This window comes from Camelus dromedarius, chromosome 23, assembly GCF_036321535.1.
Source record: "Camelus dromedarius isolate mCamDro1 chromosome 23, mCamDro1.pat, whole genome shotgun sequence".
Lineage (NCBI taxonomy): Eukaryota > Metazoa > Chordata > Mammalia > Artiodactyla > Camelidae > Camelus > Camelus dromedarius.
Window position 1 is genome coordinate 10,335,664 of NC_087458.1, and position 17,254 is coordinate 10,352,917.

The window sequence follows — 17,254 nt, forward strand, 5'->3', positions numbered from 1 at the left end:
GTGCTGGGCACAGTGGAGGATAGAGAGAGACATCAGGTCCAGCCCTTGCTGTACGGTAGCTGACTGGGGATTAGGCTGGAGGTAGGATTAGGCAGACACATGTAAATATGGCACAAAGTAAGTGTCTTAAAATAAGGGTAAAGTGCCATAAAGTTTAGAAGGAGAAATCACATCTAAATGAAAAAAGTCACTGCATGACTTTCATCCTTAGCTTTCTGAACACACGCTTCTAACACTGTGTCAAACACCAGATTAGGTACTTAGTCTTCTTGACATACATATAGAGTACAGACTTTTAAGATGACACCTGTACAAAACCTACTGTGCTCTTTCAAACACAAGTACTGTGATTTGGGAGAAAACACTGGAAGTCAGAAGACCTAAATTCCAGTCCCAGTTGTCACTAAATCGCTTTGTTCAAAATCTTTCAACACTCTAGTCCTCATACTACAAAGATGTAAGTAATTTGGGACTCTAAGATCATTTCCAATTCTAAACTTCTAAAATCAAATCTTTCCCTTATTAAGTTCTTTTTCCCCATCATCTAGTATCTATGCCAGGCTAACTCTCTCATTCAACTCTAGACTGCTTACATGTGTATCTCTAACATGACTATAGTTATATCAGGCATATATTATAGGTATTTCAATTGGCTTTACATTAATACAGTAAAATAAGCATGTTAATAAGGAAAATACCAGGTGGTAATTGAGAGTATTACAATGGAGTTGAAAATAAGCATGAGCACTAAGTCTTCTGCACTATTTTTAAAACTTGCTTTATTATTGATACACCTAACACCTCATTTCAGTATTTACTCAATTCATGCCTTTCATGTATAGTGAACACTGTTGCAAAACAGTATTGTACAGCATTTTCTTTGTATCATTCTCTCACTTAAGGACTTAATGGCTCTCCACTGGTTATTAGCCAACTTCAAATTCTTGCCTGGTATTCACAATTATTTCACATTTATCCATTTTTTTTCCCCAACTACATAAACTTCAGGAGGATTGTCCACTTTTTTCATATCCTTCAGTTCAAAACAATGTCTGCTTATATGAAAAGTTAATTTTATAATTTAACTTTTAAATTTACAAAAAGCTTTTGCCAAAATTTATCACCAACTTGCCTATGGTTACAGAAAGAATGTTTATAACTTGAGAAAGTATTATCAAAGTAGTATGCAAATTTTTGAGAATGCAGGCTTAATTTGGAGATACTATGTTCAAGAAAGCATCTTTTAAAGCTAAAAAGATACAACGGCCTGCACTCTGATGCAGGAATTAAACTTCCAGGAGTTCATCTTTTAGACACACTTTCCCCACCTGTACAATATATATTCAAGTTGTTCATTGCAGCACTGTTTATAATAGCCAAAAATTGGAAATAATGCAAATAGCCATCAATAAGATGATTCAATTGAGAATTACTTAAATAATTTATATTAAATCATACAATGATACATATGCAGAGAAGTAAAAAAAAGAGTGAAGGTCTCTAATATACTGATATGGAAAAATCTCTAGAATGTGTAAAATGATGTAACTATCATGATGCAAAATCATAAAATAGAATGCTTCAATTTAGGTATAACAAGGATAGGGAAGAACAAATCTGCTTGTATATACATAAGAAAATCTCTGGCAGGATTTAAAGAAGTCAACAATGGCAGTTACCTGTTTTGGGGAAGACAATAGGAACTGGGTGGCTGAGAAAAGGGGTGGGAGAAAGACATTACAGTATAGCTTTTTACATTTACTGATTTCTGAACTGTATGAATGTATTGCTTATTGAAAACAGGAATTTAAAATGAAAAAAGTACATATTTTAAGTACTTTAAAAAATGTATTGCCACTATAATAATTGCACTATAATAATAACATACAACTTACTAATTAATCATGTATATATATATCATTAACAGAACCAGAACACAGTACCAGGTACATGGGAGGTGCAATGAATATTGGCTACAAGTAGCAACAGATGGAAGTCTTCAGTCAGTAATGGAATAGGGGAACTACTTGCTTTCTACCATTCTCACAACAGTTTATTATATCCTATGGAAAATACGTACTTCTGAAAAAACACAACTGATGTTTATTACTTTTGCAATTAAAAATAATTACTGAAGAAAACATAACTGTTCTGATGGGGCAGCTACATGGAATAAGCAGGAACATGAGAGTGTCCAGGAGACAGACGGCAAGCCACAAAACTCTTGTAGAAATTTACTTTATTTAGTATGAGAAACAAAATACATGAAAAATCACTGAAAAGAACAAATCAATAAAAAGTGATGTGCATCTCTGGAAAACCACCTAGTTTCTTCTCAGACTTTAAGTTTCTGGGCACACAGAGGATATCTGTCTAGGAGTTTAAATGCCCAAGGAAAATGGGGATGGTTAAGAGCTTGCTATGACTGAGTGAAAGGTGCTATCTTATTTATTGTATCTTGCTCCTTTCTAGAAAAAGGACACAAAGGTGGTAGGGAGGGAAAGGATAAATACTGAAGGAATTTACTACACAAATATTCATCACAAACATTTATCATTTCTTCCTTGAAAGATCTAAGCTGGAAAGGCAAGGCCAATTGTGACCACAACTACAGTCACCTTGAGAAGATGAGAGGTCTTTAGAGGCAAAAAAGGTCAAGTTTTGACATTCTGACATTTATCCATAGACGGAGAGAAAGGGACATTAGGTTTTAGGGCAGGAGAGCTAAACATCAATAATATGAAGGATAGGTGAGGAAGACTAACTCTCTGGGGGAAAATATGGTGACTGACCCTGCACACACAAAGGGGGCCTTAGCGAAACTGCAGAGGACTGATCCTTAAACCAATCACATCTTTGCCAATCTCTGTCACCTGTGGAAGAAGAAACAGGAAAAAGTCAGGGATTTGTGAGTGTGAGAAGCCTAGAAAAGCCTACTTTCTCTGCTCCTCAGTGAGCACAGTACAGTGCTCTGTTACTGTTACTGACTGGTAAAGAGTGGTGGGGAGAAGCTCTAGCTTTCTCCACTATCACTGCCTCAAGGAGCAAGGGGAAGTACAGGTGACAACAAGGACCAACATGCTTCTTTCTCTTTCCCCTTCCCTCAGTATTCTAGATGGATTTCTCAAGGACAGTACTTACTGTGGTGACCTTGCAGATTTGACCCCTGAACTCAGGGGAATAGCAGGCTCCGCTGAGTGGACATTTCTCCACTGGCTTTCCACGGTAAATGGGCCGATAAGATGCAGCGCAGATGTCAAAAGGGTTGTGCATGTCGTAATTGAGTTGGTAGGCATCTGTGGGGTTCTTCTCACAGGCAGACAGGATTTTACGGGTCTAAGGGAAGGAAGGAGTATTTTCTTTAACAGGACTGAAAGCTGAACATCTCAAATGATCTCATCACCATGGCTTAGTGGTTTCTTTGATGCAAGATGCAATTGTACTGAGTGAATACATAGTATGTCCTTTGTACAGGTCGCATGTGAAGGGATAACAATCGCCACTCCTGTTCTACCAGGCTTTCTCCTTCTCTGTCCCGAAGTGGCTCCGTGGATCTAGACCCATACTCCTCCGCTAAGTCTGGGAATTCTCAGGGTTAAGCCTGAAAGGGTTAAAACTGGCTTTCACTGCCCAAATAGAATGCTGCTGGAGAACACAAGTAATGGGGCATGTATAGGGAGGCTAGTAGTGGTGGTAAGGGGATATCTAGATCCTAAGACCAGGACTGGGGTTATTTTCAGGTACAGTGGAGCTATTCGAGGTTGCTGGTCACTCTCAACAGGTGCCATGTGTAAGTAAGTTACTAGTTCAGTTTCCAGGAACAAAAGGAGGCCCCGATGCCAGTAAACAAACAGAGGATGGCATTTTGTTGGCTCTTTCTGTTGCTTAATGTTATACAGCGCTTTGTTCCAGATGCAAGGACCTTTGTCTTTGACTCCCTCCATGTAAGAGCAGATCTGGTTCCCCTATGCTCACTGAAGGAGTTTCCATCTACCTGTTGAGCCACCTCTGGTTTGGGCCCAAGTTCCAACAGTCGCCGAGCAAAGGTGGCAGCGGTCTTAAAGTTCTTGAGCTTGAAGAAGAGGTTGAGGGCTGTACGCAGCACCAGAATCATGTGCACTGGCTGCAGGTTTGAGTGGGTGAAGTAGGCTGCCATCTGGTGGACAGAAAGAGGAACACATGCCAGGCTGATGCTAAAGCTGGGATAGGACATTTAAAAGCTGTCACACATGCATTAAAAACAAAACAACCAAATAAAAATAGGACTGGCGAAAAGCAGAGAAGTCTTCTGCCTCCTGGGTATGGAGGTCTGATGGGTATGAAGAAGGAGGGTGGAGAAATACATCCTCTCCTCATAGAAATGGGCCCAAAGTTCTCTTACTCCACAAACTGAGACCTAAAGAGTTCAGACCTAACAGAAGGGGAAGGGGAAGATGCCTCTGTACCACTCAGAGGCCCAGAGGTCTTACCTCACAGATGCGCTTCTGCTGTTCTAGAGTGTCTTTGGGCAGCTTCTTCCTTTCTATCTCCATGGACAAACCCACAATGTACTCACGGCAAATGGTGATGAGCTGCTGGGCCTGGAGAGAAGGTGCAAAAGAAGGTCACGGGACAGAGGCAACAATGTGGGGGTGCCCGGCACTAGGACAAGCAGCTCAACCACTCTTACCTCCGCAATCTCCTGTTTATTGTCCACAACAAGAAGTGGCACACTGAGCAAAATGGAACGGAATTTTTCCACAGCCTCCTCAAACTTGCCAACTGTGGTGAGCTGGTAGCACAGTTGCAGTCGCTGGATGAGGTCATTAAGCTTCAGGCCCACAGCTGGCACACCATTCTTCAGCCCTGCATCTTTCCTGGAAAGAGAAAAGCAGGAAGAAGACAGGATGATCAGGAGCTCACTAGGACTCAACTTCTTTTTCTGGCAACATGATCACAACATCCTACTGTGAAAGAAGCTAGGGAACAGGATGCAGCAGGTGTAAACCAAACCTCACAGAGTGGCAAGCCAAAGATCTTTTCCACTAGGAAACCTCAACTCTGGGACAATTTTGACTGCCCCTGAGACTACCATCTGAAATATCTACCCCAAGTTGGAACAGACAGAAGCCAGGAGCAAGAGGCCTTACCAATTGCGATTAGGGTAGCCATACATGGAGGGCAGGCAGGGCAGAGCCTGATAGGTGGTACGGCCTCGGGCATAGGTCTGCAGGAACAGTTGCTTGTAGGGGCCAAACTGGGTTACCCCTACTTGGTCATGAAGGAGCTGGAACACAAGGGCACAAGAGGAAAAAAACATAAGGATTTTGGCCCTGACACTTTAAACCTTGGGCAAGGTACTTAACGTCTCTGTAGTTGTTTCCTCATCAGTAAACTATTTAATTATAGGATCTACCTCATTTAATAATACCCATAAAGCATTTATGACAGTGCCTGGCACTCAGTCAACACTGAATGTTATCGGTTGTTGCAGCTGCGGTTATTATTGTTATTATTATAACACATAGCTTAGTGTTCAAACCATACACCTGCTTGTGAAGGGGTGTTGACTTCACTGATGTGAATCAGAAAGGCTATAAATGGGTGGAAGATGGCTGGAAGAATCCACCTTAAGAGATTACTAAGCCAAATGGAAACCAGGTAAGAGGAAGGCCTTATGAGGCAAGTTTCCTTACGCAAGACCAAGGGCTTCCATGATAAATATACACTTCTGCCCTGGTGAGTATAATAATTTCCCTTTAGTTAAGACGAGTCAACAGTCTCCCTGGGGCCCTGGGCAAGGCACACTCAACAAGAGCCAAGGTTAGTTTGAGACTTACCCGCATGGCTGTTTCAAAAGAGCCTGCCAAGATGTGATCGACTGGAAGCTGAGAGTTATTGCACCAGATCTAACAAGAAATGGAAAATCCAAGACAAGTAAATTTTGCCCTTTCTCTTCCCAAACGATCTCACTCTGTGATAGAAAGATAGCGATATTCTTTACACATTAGTCAAGCACAGCCAGCTCAGAAACACTCATCCTCTGTACAGGGCTCCATTTCCCTGCTTACCTGAGTTGGGCTGGTTCCCTTGGTGGGGGGCACAAAGAACCCATCCTCAGCCCCACCAGCTGCCCCAGGGGGTAGATCCTAGGGGAAGAACAAAAAGTGAGTCATGTTTTTAGCCATGCAAGCACTGTATACTGATAAATCTAAACACAACCCGTACCTCATTCCCAGCCTCTGCTGTGGAAGAAGACTCAAAACAGGAACAGCTTCATCAGTAACAAAACAATATACCAAAAGCTCCAAATCAGACTTAAAAGCTTGCTGCCTTTTCATAAGCTGCCACTGGCACAACCCTAATTATTTTATTCTTCTGTCTTTCAAATGGGAGATAAACATTGGATTAGGATGATCCAGATCCCCCACCCTTTTAAGGATCTCAGGACAGGGGTTGGGGAGGCCATAAGGCCACTGGCTTCCACAAGGAGAAATGGAGAGAACCTTTCAAGGGTGAGAATTCCACATACCAGCTCAGGAGGGAGCTCCAGATCTTCTTCCACATCCCAGCCACCTCCTTCTTCTTGTCCCTTGCCAAGAGCATCATCCCCCAAACCTTCTGTAGCTTCCACAAATCCATCTGTAGGGAAAATCCAGGCTCAAAATAGATTTGTGAAGTGACACAATTTTAGCCAAGAGAAGCAAAATGTTGGGATCCTTGTTGGCCTCACGGTCCAGAACCCTGCAGAACTGCCCCACAACCCAGTCCCAATCCAGGGAGCCCATCTACCCAGAACAGTCCAAGAACAGCATTCTTACCTTCATCCAGCTGCAGCTCCGCATCCTCTCCCCAGCCCTCAGTACCAACAGTGTCAATGTCAATGTCAGCAGCCAGTGCTCCTCCCTTCCCTACAGAGGGAAGGAACAGAAAGGAGCTGGTATAGCTGCTAAGTCTGAGCTATGGCCTCCTCTGCAGGCAAGCTGCACCCTTACACAAACAGGTCCCAAGGTTCTGTCCACTTACACCTTTGGTTTATTATTCATTTTTGTGGTTTATATGTTATGCTAACTTGCAGTAGCATTTCACCAAGAGAGGGAACAGAAGAGAGATGGAAACAACTGGCCTTCCTGCTACCAAAAACTTCCTCTTAAGCAATTTTTTACTAACCAGCCTTGGTGCTAACTCTTACAATTTCTTGCTGAGATCTTTGCTAAGTTACCACCACTTCAGTGTATACAGGACATGAAGACAAAGGCTAAATGAGAAGAGATGGAGGAAAAAGCAAGGCTGGGTACAAAATGCTCAAGGGTCTGTTAAGGCTTTTAGTAGGGAGAAATGAACTAGTAAACATACATAAAAAGTCAGGAGGAGGACAAGAGTGGGTGTGGTAGCCAGTATTTGAGGTAGCTGAGTTTGTATCTTAAGATTGTGTGTCATGAATGATAAAGTACAGAATGGACAGCATGACTACATGTATGGTAAAACCTAAGGAAATACACCAAAATGTTAACAGTGGTTGTTAGAGGCATGGACTAAGAGACATTTCTCCCTCCCCAACCATTTCCAAATTTTAATGATCTCACAATGCTTTCATTTAATTTTTAAAAGACTGTACCCTTAACTCTGACTGGCATTTCAGTGCTCCATGAGGCTTTACACAAAAAGGCTTAGACCAAAAAGACAGAAGAGCTAACAGTACTCTCTAGGACAGTTCCTCACTAAACAAGCACACAACAAAACACTATGGGAGAAGTGGGCACTTACCCTTGCTGGCCATAGAGCCTTCAAAGAACCCTTTGGACACAGTCAATAAGGGCCAGTTGGTATCCAACGGCATGATAGGTGCAGGCGGCTGAAGCAGCTTGGCATTAGGATCAATGTCTGGGATCTGAAAGGTAGAAGGATAAAAGCAAACAGCTCTCAGGAATCATGTAGGAAAGGTTATGGAGCCTCCTTTGATCTCATTTGTTTCTCTGCCTCTCCCGGTAACTTGTGGGAGAGTGACATTTAAACAGGTTTAAATCATCCCAAGATCTTAGAGTTAATCCTGTTATCATAGACACTTATGTAAATACTCACTGTCTCCTTCTCTGGGTCAAATGTCTCCTTCAGGCTCTCAGCTTCCTCATCTAAGCCATGGGTAGCAGCTGTGAGATATGCCAGTGACTCTGTGGAGAAAACAGCTTTTTGGTATAGGTGTGTTTCCAAGTGAATACTGCCGTGACAGGCAGCTCCAAGACGTCCTGCCTCCTAGTAGTCAAGTACTTGCATGATCCCCTTCCCTTAAGTGTGGGCTGGACTTACTGACTCGCTTCTAATGAACAGTATGTGGGAGAAGTGACAGGATGGTACTTCAGAGATTATGATATAAAGACTGTGGCATCCACCTTGGGTACCCTCACTTACCCTAAGGGAAACCAATTGCCATACTGTGAACTGGCCTTATGGAAAAGCCTACCTGGCAGAAAACTAATAGCCAGTGAGGACTCGAGGACGCCCCATCGCTACATACTGAACGTGGGAGTAGATCCTCCCCCGCCTGAGCCTTGAGATGTCTGCAGCCAGCCTTGGCCAACACCCTGATTGCAGCCTCATGAGAGACACTAAGCCAGAGGGACCCAGCTAAGTCATGCCACAAACTGAGATCATCAATGTTTGTTGTTTTAAACTATTAAGTTTTGGGGTCATTTGTTATACAGTAATAAATAATGAAGTCAGTTGCTTATCCTTAAGATCTATACCACTAGTGTTAACAAGAACCTTGAAATCATCCCTGACTCCTCTCTTTCACATCCCCTATCCAGTCCTTCCACAAGTTATGTTGTTTCAACCTTTAAAAAAAAAGCCAAATCTGACCACTGCTCACCCCTTCACTGCTAGCACTGGGTCCAAACCACATCTTTCACCTTTCTTATTCCCTAACGTAACTCAAGTGCGACTGTAATGCTCAGTATATGGTGGGTTCTCAAAAAATATCCCTTAAATATAAAATGAATAAGTAAATGAGTGAAACCTCCACACCTGAAGTAAAAGAATAAAATTCTAATGGCATCCAACCAATTACACTTACTAGGTATCTGCTCTATGACATTTTAAAACCTATTTCCCCCATGAGATTGACTATTTTCCTAAGAGTGCATAATGAGACTGTATTTCCTCTATTTGGCTTTGAAGAAAGTCTTCTGCACATGGTAGGAGCATGCTATCTCTTCTGAAAAAATGTGCAACGAAGGGAAATCCCTCACCGCTATTCATGAATAACTCACCACAAAGAGAAAATGCTTCCTAAGGCCCCAGAGGAGTTGTTGAATGCTGGATACTCACTCTGCCCACAGTTCTTCAGGATCCGCACCCGCTCTGACACGTCTCCCAAGTATAGAGCATTCTGATAATGGCCACTCATGTCCTTTCGGATCTCAGCTGCACCAAGTCAACAAGAGACCCCAAGTTAGGTCTTCTCTCTTAAGTTCTCTCTTGCTTCTATTTGCCTTCTTCCTTCCCCCAAGAACCCCTCTTCCCACCCTCAGTTTCTGAGGTCTTACCAATCTTCATCATCTTGCGAAGTTTCTCTAGGTTGCCAGTGATTAGGTATAAGAAGGAAAGTTTGTCAAAGTTTTTGGTGCGCTGATAACACATTTCCACAATCTGGTGGTTCCCCTGTAGCAGAGCCACTTCTCCCAACTTTTCCCAGCAGTTTTTGTCATCCAGTGCTTTGGCTGCTTCCAGAGCAATCTAAAGAATCCCCAGGGTCAGAGTTAACAAGCTGGAGGTTACCATGACTCAAAACCAGGGACTACAGATAAAATAACTATCTCTAAATATATCTCCCAAGGAACTCTAGATACTTTTAATCCTCCGAGCTTTGCTTTCAGTCTAATTCATTGAAAATTCCATCAACAAATAGGATCCTTTTGGATCCATGGATAGAAGAAATACATCATATTATTCTTCTCCTCAGAAATTTACTTTTACAACAAAATCATCTTCCAGCAGTTGCTGATTCTATAGGCCAATTCTTGCTCAGCTACCTTATTGCCAGGTTTGAAGAGCCACAGGAACTCCTTGAAGTAATAAAAAATAAAGAAGTCCAGAACTGGAAAGTCAATTATCCTAAGCCCTCTTTCCATTTAAAAATAATGCCTGTAGACTCTAGGCCTTAACATTACATAAGTATCCTTCAACTAAGCAGCCAGTCAGCAAGTCAAATGTCAAGGAAATAATGAGATCTTTCAAATTCCATGCTATCTTGCTTCTGTTCTAAAAGTTACTGAATTCAGACTCAGAATGACAACAACAGTGGAAATGCTGTGGGGGAGGCAGAGACAGGAAACAATAGAGTCAGGCAAATACCAACAGGAAGATGGCTCAATCTAACAACTAAAAAGATCCTAAATCCCATTATACTGGCTGAAGAAGCAAGCCCAGAACAATGTCTTCCCAGTGCCACCCTAACCCTCTCACCTTCTCTACAATGATATGGGGCTTAAGACCATATTTTTCTTACCTCAATGTTTCCACACTCCAGTGCCAGACTAAAGCGAGTCTTCTCATCCTTGACAAAATGCAGTGCCACTTCAGGATATCCCTTCTTCTGGAGATAAGCAATGATAGACTGGCCTACTAGTTTGGCATTCCTCACCATGTGTAGTACCTAGACATTTGGGGTGAAGTAGGGCAGGAAACAGAGATCACTTATAGGAAAAAAGGAGCGCTACCCCTTTCAATACTACTAGTATGCTTCTTCATTTCATACCTCGTCGTATTTTCTGTTGATCAGGGCCAACTTGAACTTGAATTCCGTGGGATCAATGGTGAGCACCCGAGGACGGCACTCCCTGTCTAGGCAATATACATTGTTGCCTTTCACCCGTGTGACATAGATGGGTAAATCTAGAGTTCGGATGATCCCGTAGTCTCTAAGAATAAGAGAGAGCACAACTTTCAGCAAGTGGTGGGGGTTGGAATTCAGCCTGTAAAGAAATGAAACAAGCCTAGGACACAGCCTTTTATTTTCTCATTACCCTTTTGTCAAGTGGCATTTGAACAATAGTATAGATGGGAAGTGATTCAAAAAAGAGCAGAATTAAATGTCAGATTTACTTATTTTATTCTCTTGTATGAAGCAGGAAAAGATGGGGCAGACGGTATGATCTTTCTAGGCTCTAACAAATATAGCTATCAGAACCAGATCTAAAAGTTAAATCTTAAGTTCTGATATATAATCACTAGGCCTCTATGAACAGTTAAATCCTTCCTTCTAAGCTATAAGTGAAGTAGAAGAGAGGAAGATGTGGAGACTTCTGGCACACAAAAAAATAATGCAAAGCATATATTTTAAGCTGAATGAAAACGAAAAGTTTACAAATTAAAACTTATGGGTATAGCTAACACAACACTCGGATAATTTTTAGCATTAAGTGCATATACTATATTAGAAGAAGTACTGAAAATTAATGAACTCTGTGTGAATGATATTGAGAAAGACTAAAAACTAACAAGCATCCATCTCAAAAATTTTATTATTCTTTTAAAAGTTAAAACAAAGAATGTACTTAGAAGGAAATAATAAAGCCAGTAGTAGAAATTAAGAAATAGGAAACAAAAATACAACAGAGAAGTTCAATAAAGGAAAAAGCTGATAAACCCCTCATGAGGCTAATTAAGGGAAAAAAGAGAAAATGGCAGTAACAGGAATGAGAAAGGAGGTGTATCACTGCAGATTTTACAGAATGAGGATATGCATAAACTTTTTTAAAATGATCAAATTCCCAGAAAAGTAAAATTTACTAAACTTGACTAAAAAGAAATAGAAAACCCCTATAGTCCTATAATTGTCACATAAAATTAACCAAATCAGATTTTCAAATCCTACAAAGAAGGCCTCAGGCCTGGATGACTCCACTGGCAAATTCAACCTAATTCAAAGAATTAATTTTAATCCTATGTAAACTCACTGAGAGAACAGAAGAAAGTATATAATTTTGCTTATTTTATAAAATAAGCACAACTTCAATACCAAAACCTGACAAGGCCAGAAAGAAAAATCCTAAACAAAATATTAGCAAACTGAAAGTGGCAATATTTGAAAAGGCTGAAACATCATGATCAAGCTAGATTTGTATCAGGAATACAATGTTGGTCTAACATGTAAAAAAGAATCCATTTAATTCACTACATTAAGCAACAAAAGGAGGAAAACTGCATAACTACCTCAAGACATGCAGAAAATGTGTTTAATAAAATTCAAAATTCATTTGAGACATAGCAAAGAAATTCAATAGATAAAGGGTATCTATAAAAAAAGCTACAGCAAGCTTACTGAAAGGTCACCCTGTGAACTGGAAACAAGACAAGAAAGTTTGCTATCACCATGTTTATTTAACATTGTGCTGGAGATCCTGGTCAGCACACTAAGACAAGAAAAACATATAAAAATGTAAGTGCTGGAAAAAAGAAACAAAATTGTCATTAGCCACAGATGCTATGAATATTTGTAAAGAAAATCCAAATAAATTAATAGAATTATTAAGAGTCTAGCACGTCTGTGAAATAAGATCATTTAAAAACTTAACTGTATTTCTAAATAACAGCAAAAATTAGAAACTTAAATGTTTAAATAGATACTATCCATTTATAAATAACATTAAAAACTATCAAGTGTCTAAGAATAACTCTAACCAAAGAAAATGCAAGATCTCTATGGAGGAAATTATAAAACTTTATTGAAAGATGTTTCAAAAGACCTAAAAAAAATGAAAAGCTACTATACCATGTTCACAAATTAGGAAATTTAATATTGCAAAAATGATGATTATGCCCCAAATCACAGATAGATTCAATGTAATCCCAACTGAAATCACAGTAGGGTTTTGTTTTGTTTTTTTAATTTTGCATGGAATCTCACAAGCTGATTCTAAAATTTATACTTTTTTTAAGGCAAAAAATTATTCGAAAATTTGCCTTAAGGCAAAATTAGTTTGAAAATAGCCTAATAACTTGAAAAGATAATAATGAAACAAAGAGGGAAGGATTTGTGAACTTGCTTTACCAGAGGTAAAGACTTACAAAACTATAGTACTTAAGACAGGGTAGAATTAGATTGGAGATGGACAAAAGACCACAGAAAACAGATCCTCGCATTTTTGTAAACATGATTTATATATGACAAGATGGCTCTGCAGAACATGGGGAAAGGCTGGTTTTTTAAACAACAAATTGATGTTGGGACAACTATCCCAGTGCCCTGATGGCAAAAGTGAAACTGAGCCTACTATATCTCACACCACACACAAAAATCAACTTCAAGTAGATTATAGGCTGAGATAAAGGCAAAACTATAAGAGAATATAAAAGAATATCTTGATGATCTTGGAGTCAATAAAGATTTCTTAAATAGGACATAAAACTTGATATCTATAAAGGATAAGATTCATAAATTCAACTGTATTAAATTAAGAACCTCTGTTCATTAAAGGATATCAAAAGAGACTCAAAAAATACTATAGAATGAGAGGAAATATTAATACTTGCAACACACAGCCCTGACTAAAGACTGATATTCAAATATATAAAGAACTACGAAAGAACAAAGATAACTCATTAAAAAAATGAATAAAAGACTTGAACAGAATTCATAGAAGAGGAAGTCCTGATGGGAGGCTAAATAAAAAGTCATCCAGTCTCATTGGGAAACACAGAATAGCAAACTAAAATTACAATGAGATACAGCCATACCCACCAGATAAAAATAAGTGACAAAAGCAAGTTTGGGCCAGGATAACAAGCAAGGAAACTTTCATACAATGCTGATGGGCACGCAAATTGGTAAAACCACTTTGAAAAGCAGTTTTTCACATTATCTAGCAAATGTGAAGATAAGCAAGCTTTATGATCCAGCAATTCTGCTCTGGGTAGACACCCAGAGAAAAGTATGTGCATATGGACCAGAATACACGTAAAAAGAAAGTTTAAAAGAACATTGTTCATAATAGCCAAAACCTAGAAATCACCCAACTATCTCTAGAATAGAACTGATAAACTGTGGTATATTCATATAATATAATATTATACAACAATGAAAATAAACAAACATGGATGAATCTTACAAACAATATACTGAGCAAAATAAGCAAAATATGAAATAATATATTCAGCATGATTTAACTTATATGAAGTTCAAAACCAGGCAAAATTAAATCATTATTTTAAGACACACTGGGTGGTAAAATTGCAAAGAAAAGCAAGGAAGAAATGAATGTTATCTTTGGGTGGGGAAGAGAGGGGAGTTGTGATCAACAGGGACCACATGGCAAAGGACTTCTGGGGTGTCAGAACTGTTCTATTTCTTGACTTCGGTGGCAGTTACACAGATGCTCACTATACAACTATTTGCGATTCCATATATTTATAATCTATGTAAATTTCTGTATTTGTGTCATATTGCACAATTTTAAAGGAGCTGAAAAAAGAATGTTCTGATGCCCCTAGCACATATATGCCATACAAAGTTTTTCCATGAAGACAGTTCAAGGAGGACTTCAGTTCTATCTCCTGAGACAGGACAGTGATTTCAAGAAGCCACCTTCTCTCATTCTGTATCTCAGATAATTAACTTACCCAGTGGTGACAGCATATTTGATGTGGTTGCTTGTGGTATAGATAAATACCCCACTCTCATCCCAGGCCCCACTCTTGACACGAATGTTCTCATGAATGTTACATAGTGCCTCCAGTTTGCGGTTACAGATCACAATGGCTGTAAGAGGCAAAGGACATGAGTGCTCTGCTGGACAGGGTGAGTGAAGTAGACTGGCAGGGATAGGGAGGGAGGGGCTGGTCTCTAAATCAGGGTGGATATAATAAAGACTTACCATGTTTGGCCAGTAGTGCTACATGGGACATGTCTGCTGACCAGATAACATATTTCACCTTGGAAATCTTCACAGAAGCCAGAGTCCTGGGATAGAGAGAGAAGGGCAAATGTGGGTGGATCTGATTCCCCGTCCCAGGTTATGACCTACCTCCTTTTCCTCTCCAAATTAATGTAAACCCCAATTTCTTAAAATAATACCAAATAAATATTTTCTGTATCACAGTTCAATGACTTAAGCATTTTGGCTCACATTGCGTACTATCCTCTCCCTGCCCCTCATTCCCATGCATTATTTGGGATTTAGGTACGTCTGCTTTCCCACTGGACTGTAAGCTCCTTTAAGTATAGGAACTTTGTTATTCATTTCTGTGTCCCTACCATTCTAAGTCCCAAGAGCATTCTTTGCTCAGATAAATGCTCTAAAAACAAATAAACAAGCCCCTTGTTGTAGTGTTAGTGTATATGTACAGAATGGAGAGTGATCACAGAGGAAAAAAGTGGCTAGAAAGAGTCTTGGGAGTTATAGTAAGAAGTGGCCAAGCCACAGAGCAAACTCACGTGGGGAAAAAAAAGGTCCCGTTAAAGATGTCCCCTCCCCCCCACTATTTGCCTGTCTGCGTCAGGGCATCTGACATGTTACCGCTTCTGCTGTACATCAAAGAGTGTGATGGATTCTGCGTCTCGAAGCAGGAGGTTGCCTGTGCCAGCGTAAAAGATCTCATCACAGTTGGGCACCTGTACTTTTTTGGTGATCTCATTCTTCAGATTCTTGATCAGAAGCTGAAATGAGTATAAAAGGTGGAGTTAAGAGAAGTATGTGTATGTAAGATGATGACAGCTCACGATGTTCCTCAGCTTTGATAAACGAAGTATTTTTTTCCTGTCTGTCCAGGTCAATCACCACTCTATGCAGACCACTCCAACTAAGATCCTGTCCAACAGTCTTGACAGCTCTTTATTTTATTTTTTCAATTGAAATACCCTGAGAAGTCCAACTAAAGTCTGAATTCCTCAATCAACAAGAGAGAGGAAACAGCGTTTACGGGGCTTAAACTTTTGTTAAATATTTTCTTGAGAGTTTTGCTTATCTTTTTTAGCATCCATTACATTTTAAGTACCAATGGAGGTAGTACGATAAGGAAGGGGATCTACCCCACCTACTTCAAATTTGATGTACTTTGACTCCTGTGTTGTCAAGAGTGATTTTTTTTAAACATTTTTTTATTGAGTTATAGTCATTTTACAATGTTGTAAGAGTGATTTTATATTGGTTCTTAAGCCCAGAGCCACAGTGATCATTGACCCAATCAAATTGATTTTAAGGCCTTCTTTCCCCAAGGGGTTTGGAGGAGGGCTAAAGATCGAGGTAGAGCCAATCAATATACGAGGATCACAGCGCCCAGGAGACAGTAAGGAAAAAATGCTCTTTATTCTGCGATACATAGGCCCCTGTCGCCACACTCCGCAAATTAACTTCCCTTTTAGTCTTAACTCACCGAATGCATCCGATCTAGGACAGCAAACCGATTTCGAGCAACCCAAACAGCTGTCAGGCCTGAGGATCGTTTCCCTTCAGGAGCTGAGAAGAACAAAACCAAAGGGCAGAAGCATGTGGTAAGCTACTGGCAGGTGACAGAGTCAGGTGCCATGAAGCTGCCAGTCTTGCTGGCTGCCATATTGGCTTTGCCAGTTCAGCTGCTTCCTAACTAATTCAGCCATAACCTGAGGCTATTGTCAGTGACTTTTCCTCACTAGTTCCCCTCCAAACTCCAGCCTCCACCCTTGCCAAGCCTCTTTTCTCTAGGCCAAGTGACTGCATTTCAGCCAACACTATATACTGGCAGAAGGACCGCCCATCTTGGGAGACAGCACACTCCATCAAGCTAACGAGCAGGGCCTCACTGGCCAAGCTGCGGCACATAGTTAGCAGCCTGTGAGTGTCTAGGACCTGCTATCTCAACAAGCTGGAGTGGAGACAGAGCCTCCTCTCCAGGACACAGCTGCTCTGCTGCTTTTAACATGCAAATGCAGACCCCCTAGTAGAGCAGGGTGGGGCAAAGCGCTCCCAACTAAATCTTGACAGGCAGCTCTATGCTGGGAAGTATTTAGCACCAAGCTGTTGCTCCATAAATGTCAATCAATCATTCTTAATACCAGGAAGAAAGTTACAAAATGTTTTTCAATTCCCAAACATTTCACTGGCTAATTAGAATTCTGACTGGGCATTCCACACTCTGGGAAACTTCAAAGGTGATACACAAAAAGATGAAATGAAATACTCTTTTATCTATTAGCATTAGCAGGAAACTGGATAGAATGTGTTGGTCAGCATTGCTTTGTACTTCTCTGACAACCAGGGTGTCAGGCAATCTAAAAAATTATTATCACAACCAACACTTC

General features: G+C 40.3%; 1 protein-coding gene across 1 annotated transcript in view; it reads right to left on the bottom strand.

Annotated features, from left to right (window-relative positions):
- Positions 1–2,222: 2,222 nt before the first annotated feature.
- The window catches only part of COPA (COPI coat complex subunit alpha), a 38,458-nt gene continuing 23,426 nt past the window's right edge, over positions 2,223–17,254 (bottom strand). The window contains exons 14-33 of the mRNA XM_031435964.2: positions 16,351–16,433; positions 15,495–15,634; positions 14,853–14,938; positions 14,599–14,737; positions 10,736–10,898; positions 10,487–10,633; positions 9,525–9,714; positions 9,307–9,402; positions 8,062–8,150; positions 7,747–7,870; positions 6,801–6,890; positions 6,512–6,621; positions 6,051–6,128; positions 5,820–5,888; positions 5,130–5,266; positions 4,670–4,856; positions 4,470–4,580; positions 3,995–4,156; positions 3,142–3,336; positions 2,223–2,873 (exon numbers count right to left, since the gene is read on the bottom strand). Of these exons, the coding sequence (XP_031291824.1) occupies positions 2,814–2,873; positions 3,142–3,336; positions 3,995–4,156; positions 4,470–4,580; positions 4,670–4,856; positions 5,130–5,266; positions 5,820–5,888; positions 6,051–6,128; positions 6,512–6,621; positions 6,801–6,890; positions 7,747–7,870; positions 8,062–8,150; positions 9,307–9,402; positions 9,525–9,714; positions 10,487–10,633; positions 10,736–10,898; positions 14,599–14,737; positions 14,853–14,938; positions 15,495–15,634; positions 16,351–16,433 (2,456 nt within the window). The 3' untranslated portion in view covers positions 2,223–2,813. The remainder of the gene's footprint in view (positions 2,874–3,141; positions 3,337–3,994; positions 4,157–4,469; positions 4,581–4,669; positions 4,857–5,129; positions 5,267–5,819; positions 5,889–6,050; positions 6,129–6,511; positions 6,622–6,800; positions 6,891–7,746; positions 7,871–8,061; positions 8,151–9,306; positions 9,403–9,524; positions 9,715–10,486; positions 10,634–10,735; positions 10,899–14,598; positions 14,738–14,852; positions 14,939–15,494; positions 15,635–16,350; positions 16,434–17,254) is intronic.